Source organism: Armigeres subalbatus, chromosome 3, assembly GCF_024139115.2.
Source record: "Armigeres subalbatus isolate Guangzhou_Male chromosome 3, GZ_Asu_2, whole genome shotgun sequence".
Lineage (NCBI taxonomy): Eukaryota > Metazoa > Arthropoda > Insecta > Diptera > Culicidae > Armigeres > Armigeres subalbatus.
The window spans coordinates 395,579,988-395,589,453 of NC_085141.1; the positions used below are offsets into that span (position 1 = coordinate 395,579,988).

At 44.4% G+C, this 9,466-nt stretch overlaps 1 protein-coding gene across 1 annotated transcript; it reads left to right on the plus strand.

Annotated features, from left to right (window-relative positions):
- Positions 1-392: 392 nt before the first annotated feature.
- On the plus strand, positions 393-1,658 carry LOC134223984 (regulator of microtubule dynamics protein 1-like). The gene is made up of 2 exons (XM_062703207.1): positions 393-656; positions 714-1,658. The coding sequence occupies exons 1-2, from the start codon at positions 570-572 to the stop codon at positions 1,311-1,313; spliced, it is 687 nt and encodes a 228-aa protein (XP_062559191.1). The 5' UTR covers positions 393-569; the 3' UTR covers positions 1,314-1,658.
- The last annotated feature ends 7,808 nt before the right edge of the window (positions 1,659-9,466 follow it).

Below are 9,466 nucleotides of genomic sequence, written 5' to 3' on the forward strand. Positions count from 1 at the left end.
GATATAAAAATGTATCAATACATTTCTTAATAGCTGCGGTGTAGGTACATTCTGAGGAAGTCATTCGGCGTCACGCTTAGTTCACAGTGCAGAGTCCAGCACCTAGTGACTGTTCTTATCGTGACTTTCGCTACTTTAGAAGACCGCCGTCAATGTATACAACGAAGCTCACTAAATTTAAGTTGATTAGCGTGGTAAACAGCACCGACTAACAACGCCGGGTTGGGTACTGAAGTGGAATAGCGTCTACAAATCCACCGGATTGTGTCATCACCATCATCATCAATGAGCGCACTTGCGAACGTTTACCGAATTACAGGCGTATCGCGTTTGTCGAGCCGAAGCGTTGTAGCCTATGTATGGAAATCGTTGTGATTCGTTGATAAGCGCATGAACAGTCAACACTGTTTATATGTAACTGCGGAACTACCCATTTGGATGCTCATTCAGTGCCAGACCGGAAAGTGTGTCAGACGGTTGCGCGGTGTTCGATTTTATTCCCCTATTTATATTGGTCTCTATATAGATTTAACGAAGTGAGGTGAACTTTATACTGAACAGAACAGAAAATGTCTGCGGAGGAACTAAAATTGGCCGACGAGTTGTTCGACGATGCAAAGTACCAGGACGCAGTCGATCTATTGGACAAGATTAGCGTAATGTTTGTCATGCTACGTAAGAAAGAAAATATAATGACAACTTGAAATTTCCAGGAGAAAGACGTAGTTGAAGTTCAGTGGCGTTTAGCTCGGGCAGTATTTTTCGTGTCGAAGCAAACCAACAACTCCGACGAAAAAGCAAAGTTCGTTCGAGAAGCGTTCGGATTCGCACAGCGAGCGCTGGAGTTGGATGCAAATAACTTTGGAGCCAACAAATGGTATGGAACTACCCTATCGGAGAAAAGCAACCTGGATGGGGTAACCGAACGAATTAAACAGCTTGAAAACGTAAAGAAACACTTCACGCTGGCCAAAGATTGCAACCCAACGGATCCAGGAATTTGGCATATGCTCGGACAATTCAATTTCAAGCTCTCCGAAGTGAACTGGGTCACGCGTAAGCTCATTAATTCGGTTGCCTCGAACCCACCAACTGCTTCGTATGAGGAGGCGCTTGAGTGTTTTGAGAAGGCTGAAGGACTGAAAGCGGGCTTCTACAGCCAGAACCAACTATACCTGGGAAAAACCTATCTGGCACTGAAGCAGAAAGATAAGGCGCGCGAGTGGTTCCAGAAAGCATCCGAGGTCGAAGTTCACAGCGAAGATGATCGGGTGTGCCGCGAGGAGGCTAGCGAGGCATTGAAGAAACTATAATTTCCGTTGTTTTGTTTAATTGCCATACGATAATTTATGAGTAAGAACGGTGTGATTTCCAGATAGTGTTTGCCATAGGAGCTTGCGACAGTGTTGAGTAATGCGGCATTGAATCAGCGACATTAACGATCGAATGGAATTGAATTCTAGTTAGCACGCTATCGAAAGAGAGTTTATTTTCGTTCTTCAAGCACTAACAATTTTCCGTTTGGTTCGAAGCGAGGCAACAGACAAACCGGATCCATGGGTACAATAAATGATGGTAACGATGCTTTATCTTCCTATAGTTGCGCTTGATCAATGTCATAGAGATAAATATATGAGTGATATTTCTTAACAGGTCAATTTTGAAGGTTGAAGTCAACTCACCATAATTCGATGTCCACATTTATAGGACAAAATACTTTTAACCTCGAATTACTGTGAGTTAACTCCATTTCTTTATTTTATGCCTTGAAAAATACTTACTGACTTATCTTTTCCACTTGCAAGTGGTAAACAATTACTTTTCAATCATTATCTTATCACGGTGTTTTCCAGCAATAGATCGAGATCGTGAACTATATTAAGTAGTCGATAACAAGCAGTATACAGCCAGGATTATACAGACGATAAGCTGCATCAATTTAAGGGAATATTGTTTTTGTTCAGAATGCTAAATCACTTTGTTCAGCTTGTGGATTATTACAGATTACAGTTTATTTTCCACAAATCTGTTTGATTATTTGTTGAGCGTCTTTGGGGATAATTTAGACAATCAAAAGATTTTACAATACTTTCATTTACTTTCATTATATTAAACTTATTTATGATGGTGACTCTCTTGTGCATTATGAAATGTATTAAGAATAGCACCATTTCGCTTTTAAATGGCTATTTTAGCTTTATTCTCGTAATTCTTTCCATAGAATCTTAAATCCGATGAAAAACTTAGTTAATGACACTAAAGTGCCAGTGTGCTCAGAATTTGAATCAACACAGGATTATAATTAGAGCATCAAAGTTCACCATTCACTACAAAACATCCTTCTTCGTCACTCAAGTCACACTTCGTCCAGCACTTTGGAAGCTCCGGAGCCCCCCAGCACAGTCGAGACCAACCTGCCAGCGATAAACAGCTGTCCTGGCCCTGCGCTTGGGTCAGGTGTAAAGGACTTCCAGCCTGTGCCATCAGGCAAGTACTCTTCATGCTTGAACATTGCCCGTTTTGCAGACATTTTCAACTGCAGAATGGATGTCAGTATCCGAAATGCCAAACTCCAACTGATCACCAAGAGTGCACCGAATCCATCACGTTGGAAGCAATAGAACCTCCCTACAGAGTCGAAACCATCCCGCTAACGATCATCTGCCGTTCTAGTCCTGTATACGGGTTAGACGCTTCTTCCAGCATCAAAATCGAGCTTCTCATTCGACAAGCCTCATCTCATCCACGATCTAAGTTCAAGGACGCACTTCATCTAGCAAAAAGATATTTTAGTTACCAGATAAAGATTGTCGCTGTCGTCGCTGTCCGTAACATCTTTTGCTGGCGAGGATAGGGGATCTAAATGTCTATGAAGGAAAAATACATACGATTTGACAGTTAGGTACCACACATGTTTCGGACAGCAGAACAAAGGGAACCGAAGCGACAATCTTTATCTGGTAACTAAAATATCTTTTATCTAGCACCTTGAAGTCGAGGCCTGCGATCAACAGTCACCCTAGTCATTTGCGGGAAATGTCATTTCGATGTTTTTTTTTTTTAATCTTTCGTTTATTTTGGAGGCTCAATTGCCGTGAAGCGTTACGGAGCCGAAATCAAGTTTAACAACTTCTTAAATCTTATACATAATGTTAGTTTTAGGGAACCGAAAGACTCGCGGTTTGGTCGAGGTTAGGGAGTACAATAATATAATAGGAAAGGAAGGGAATTTAGGGTGCTTAAGTAATTACGATGCTGATGTTCACATAGTTGACATTCTTGGCGATGTTTCACATCTGTAACGGGACAAAAATTTTTTTGGGAGACAACAATGAGAGGAAGACATACGAAAGGGGTTAACGACAGACATTGAAATGGACAACAAGAGGAAGACATTCGATATGGGGAACGTCATTTCGATGTTATGGGACTGAATTGTTAAAAACTTTTTTTTACATGTTATTTACAATTATGATTTTTATATAAACATGTAGCGTAACTTTTTCTAACAACTCATTGCTGCACGTCAATATCATCCAATGGATTATTTGCCGATGAAACGCTATGACTTTTTTATTTGATTGAATAACAATAATTGTTATATCTTTGTTTTACTTATTTCTTCATTAATAATTTTGTTGTCGTCAAGTGAAAATTTACATCGGTTCAACCTTCTCTTCTATAACATTATGGTTCTGAAAAGAATCGAATTATTTACCGTAACGTCCCTTTTCTGTCACTAAGGGTGAAATCAGTAGTAGTTCATTTGAAGTAGTTCATTCGCCTCTTCCACGTACCGTCCGCCATCTGCACCCTACCATAGATGGTACGCAGCACTTTCCTTTCGAAAACTCCCAGCGCGCGTTGGTCCTCCACGAGCATTGTCCAGGTCTCGTGTCCGTAGAGAACTATCGGTCTAATGAGCGTTTATTAGATTGACAGTTTGGAACAGCGGCGAACTCTATTTTTTTTATTGTCTTTATTAAGGAGACTTTCAGCCCTAGGCTGGCTCGTCTACGGGAACTCTATTCGATCGGAGCGTCTTGCGGAGTCCAAAGTACGTACGATTTCCAGCCACTATGCGTCTGCGTGAATGCGTGAAATGGGTACTGAATATGCCAAGAATTAAACATTTCAATAGCTTATCGTAAATAATCTTGAGTTTCAATAAAAAATCACAAATTACTGGAGAATTTTAGAGTCGATTGATATATAAATCTGCAAAATCCTACGGAATCGTAGGAATCCTATTTACATTCAAAATCTTACTTGATTTCGTGACGGTCCCCAATTTTAGATTCTAACTAGACACCCAGTACCTTCGGGTAAGACTTTGCCAAAAAAAATTTGAGCTGTAAATAATCTTTGAAAAAAATTATTGGCATATAAGTAATATCAATCCCATTCCTATGATACTTTTTACATGTCCCATAACTGGTCCTGTGTTTGGGCCAGGTGTAAAGAGCTTCTAACCTGTGCTCTCAGGCAAGTACGGTTTATATTTATATGAACATTGCAAGCTCTGTAGACATTCCCCCTAGCAATAGATGTAAGACAATTAATTGCATATAATTCGACATTTCGGCCGTACGAAAATCATTTTTTCCCTTGTCCCTTTTTCTTAATCATTTTTTTTGTTAAATGTCTCGGCTGTGCAGTGTGCATATACACAGCACATGTTTCGAAATGGACAAATTGCTATAAAATTTGCGAAAAAGAATCCATGTGTCTTGGATGGACTCGAACCCTCAACTTCCTACTCTCTAGATCCTCCACCCCCAACCTCCACCGCGGTTAGCTCTTTTTTGCACATTCAATATCTTTCGGTACTTGATTTGTCACATCGTGGGAGGTTGGTACCGCAGTGGAGGTTGGTACTCAGATTCTAATGGCTTTTCCACAAACGTGACCTCCAAGTGGTCTTGTTGTGTAGGGATTTTCACGCCTATCTAGAGAGTAGGAGGTTGAGGGTCTGTATCCTTCCAAGACACGCAAATTCCATTTTAATTTATCCATTTCGAAACATGTGCTGTGCATATGCAATGCACAGCCAAGATATTTAACCAAAAACATAGATGTAAGGTCATTGGATTTTCGGCACGTAACTTAACGACTTGTCAGCTCACTACTCAGGGAGCACTCCATCTTGCATCTCTGAAGACCCAGAGCCTTCCAACACAGTCGAGTCCGTCCTGCTTGCGATCAAGAGTTGTCCTGACCCGGTGTTTGGATCTGGTAAAAGGGGTTTCCAGTCGGTGATTCCAGGAACGCCCCATGCTAATGAAGTTTCTTATTGCAGGAGAAAGCTCAGTCCTTCGTCGAAGCCTATCGTCTCAATCGCCGGTGCTCTTGAGTCCTGTTGAAAGGAAATCAGTCAACTCTATTTCACTTTACTACCAAAATTTCAGAGGCTTCGCACAAAAATGGACCGCTTACGACTACTACTGGGAAGCTGTGATTATGACGTGCTAGTTTTCACCGAAACATGGCTACATTCCAATACTACAAGTTTAGAGATTTCAATCGATTACACAATTTTCCGCGATGAGCGCAATGAATCTACAAGCCTTTATTCACGCGGTAATCAGTGCTGTGAACACGTGCCGTTAGGTAACTGTGAGAATCTGAGGCAAATCGTCGTTTGTATCAAGTCTTAAACACGAGGTTATTTGTACATAGTGGATCTGTGTGTTTATCAAAATCTCGCACTCTTCTATGGAAGCGAAACAGAATTCAGGTAGCTTTGTCGCTTAAAACCATGATGTCTAGCAATTTTTGCAAACTTTACTACATTAAAATATGTCACGATTGCGTGAGATGTGTTTTTTTATCTTTTTTGTTTTTAATCAATTGTTTTCTTATAAACTAATGTACATTTTGAGTGCCACAGCCCTTGGGCTTCACAGCTTTTGTCTGATTGTTATGAATCAGTTTATTTGCGTGTGTATGCAACTAGTTTAACATTTTGTTCATTGTGCGAGCATTGTTTTTGAATTAGTTAATTTGATAACCTACCTACTTATTACTACTGTCCTAAGGACTGCCTGTTACGGAAGAAAGGCATTACAAGAATCAAACTAATGAGACTTTCGATAACGAAAAGACCCAGCGCAAAGATCTGGTCAATCCGTGACTTGCAGCTTCGTAGTTTCGCCACCAGTTGATGGAATATGGGCACCAATTGCTTCGGTGTGTAAATAGGACTCTCTTCGGAAGAAAGTTTTTTGTCTTGCTGATGGCGAAATCCTGGTGGAGGAATAGGCCACAGATGTTTTGTGGGGAACAGTTTTTGCACGCGCTTTCCTCTGAAGTCCAATGAACTCTGCCCGCTTCGGACAGTTCCTCGAAGAAGCCCGATTATTATTACAACAGTTTGCACATTGGAGATCTTCTTGCGTTATTGGGGTGATTGATGCCATGATGTTGTGGTTGCATGCACGATCATCGTGTACTTCGGCACAAGTGTTGCACCGATGGACCATGTGGCAGGTTTTTGAAGCACCTCATACATGGAGTCACATCACGGTGGACTGGTCTGTAGCGCTGTCAATGGCTTTGATTTTCTGAAGATCCTTCATCGAGATGGATCCGTTGACCAGATGAACCAGGTAAAGCTGGTCTCGATATTTTCGGGAGGTATCCGTGAACCGCAGACCGGACTCACCAAGTAACATTTCCAGCTCTTTGATATTCATATCATCCAATCCTCGTAGAATCACCTTCAGCGGTTTTTTTTTTCTTGAGCAAGGGTAAACGGAAATCTGCAACCAGACACCTGAGGAGGTAACTCAGGTAGTGTGGGGATGGGTATGTCATGTAACTCTTACCCGACCCACTAAAACCAAAACCCTTTCGCCAGTCCGTACCCCCGGCCCGCAATTAAGCAATACATCAGGGGGGGACTACTGAGAACGCTCACGCCTATGCTAACGCACTTGACGTCAATACACACAACATCGACTTCAAGGGTGGCTACCTCACCACCCGTCGATCGCAAGCTATTATAGTAACCTAGCGGTCCGTATCATAATCTCACGCTGGAGACGAGCACCCCGACAACAACCACCGCGCGTGAACCGCAATGACCTCTATATCTACGTACTGAGGTCCCCGCAGCCCACCCGCGACATGTTGGTTGTCGGGGTGAGCAAAGTGTTCACTGCATCACAGGTACCCTTACTGCACTCGTTGGTTTTGTGCAAGACGCCACCACCGCTGCAGTTTCGACATAATCTGTTGATATAGCTTCCTCCCGGCACATCCTCTCGACGAGGTTGTCCGGAGTTGTATCCATACTAATAAGCAGCATGGCATTGCGTTCTACCTCGAATCGCGGGCATGCGAACATCACATGCTCTGCCGATTCTACCTCACCTACACATTCAGGACACTCCGCAGAATCTGCGAAGCCAAACCTGTGTAGGAATTTTCTAAAGCAACCATGTTCAGACAACACCTGTGTTAGGTGGAAGTTGACTTGACCATGCTTCCTATCAACCCAGTTGGACACATCTGGAATCAGTCTGTGGGTCCAACGACCTTTGACTGCGGTGTCCCATGCTTTTTGCCATTTAAGCAAACGAAGCTGCTCTCTTGACACGTCGCACTTGCACCTTTCGTTGTAGCACTCCACATCTTCCTCTAGGAGTATGTCAATCGGCATCATTCCAGCTATAACGCACACCGCCTCATATGATATGCGCTCGCGACACGTAGACACATCAGCCGGAGTACTCTGATCAATTTCTCTACATTGTACTCGGCTTTTAGTGCTACGGCCCATGCCGGCACGCCATAACGGATGATAGACAATGCTACGCCAGCCATCAGTCTACGCACTTGACTATGCACCGCCGATCTGTTGGACATCATTTGTGATAAAGATTTTATCGCCAATGAAGCCCGCTGACATGCATAATCGACGTGGCTCGTAAAATTGAGCTTATCATCGATCATCACGCCCAGATGTTTGAGAGACCTCACGGAGTTAACTGTGCAGGTCCCTACTCTTATCCTCGCTTGCTGCAACCCATGGCGGTTATGCACTACCACGACTTCCGTCTTGTGGTGTGCAAGGGACAACCGTCTCGAGTTGAGCCATTCCTCCACTCTGCCAATCGCGTATGAAGCCTTCAGTCTAACTTCGTCGAGAGTGTCACCTGCTACTTCTAGCATTACGTCATCCGCGAAGCCTTCTATCTTCACACCGGCCGGGAGACTTAAGCGTAATACTCCGTCGTACATAATATTCCACAGAACCGGTCCGAGGATCGATCCCTGTGGAACACCCGCAGACACTACGATCGACTTTTGACCAGCATCAGTGTCGTATAACAGCACCCTGTTCTGGAAATAACTTTTCAGTATCCTGCACAGGTAATCCGGAACTCTCAATCGGTGCAGGGAGTCAGCAATAGCTACCCAGTTAGCATTGTTAAACGCATTTTTTACATCAAGTGTAATCAATGCGCAGTATCTAATACCTCGCCTGTTCAAACCTCTCGCTATCTTGGCCGTATCCGTTACCGATCGAATTGCTTCGACGGTGGAACGACCTTTACGGAAGCCGTACTGGTTGTTTGATAGCCCACCAGTTCGCGCGATATAGGTCGACAATCTGTTCAGAAGAACCCTCTCAAGCAGACCAAGGCCCTCTCCTCCCCTAGCGGTGTTACTGCGGCGAAAGAGGCGACCGCCCTTACGGCCAGTGAGGGCAAGAAAACGCCAAGTAAGAAGCGACCCAAACGCGCTACCATTAAGGCGAAGCGTCGCCTGGATGGTGCACCGGAGCCTGAAGGGCGTATGCCCAAGAAGGCGAAAGGCACTAGACAGGCACAAGTTGCTGAGCCACAAGCTGGCCCCAGCCAGCCATCGGTACCCGCCGAAGGGGATGCGAATCCTTGGCAACTGGTCAGTAGGGGCGGAAGTCGAACACCCTCGACCAATGAAGAAAGTGAGAGACAGAGGCGAGGCCTTGTTGGTGAAAACCGACAAGGACAAATACGCCGATGTCCTTAAATCGCTGCGAGCGGCCGATAGCCTATCGGCCCTGGGCCAGGACGTGCGCAGCGTTAGACGTACCAAGAACGGTGAAATGATCTTGGTACTGAAGCGTGGCGCGCAATCCAGCGGGGCGGCTTACAAAAAGCTTGCCCAGGAGGTCTTGGGTGACGGCGCTCAGGTTAGGTCGTTGGGTGCGGAAGTGACCCTCCAGTGTAAGCAGCTGGATGAGGTCACGACCGCGGAAGACGTCGTCTCTGCCGTCAAAGAGCAGTGCGGCACAGAGGTTGAGCGGTCCTCTGTACGTCTAAGAGGGGGATTCTTTGGTACGCAGGTAGCCTATCTCAGACTACCGGTGGCTGACGCCAAAAAGGTCATCGAGAAAAAGAAGCTGAAGATCGGCTGGTCAGTATGCCCCGTAAGCGTGCTCCAGCCACCTTCAGTGGACAGGTGCTACCGGTGCCTT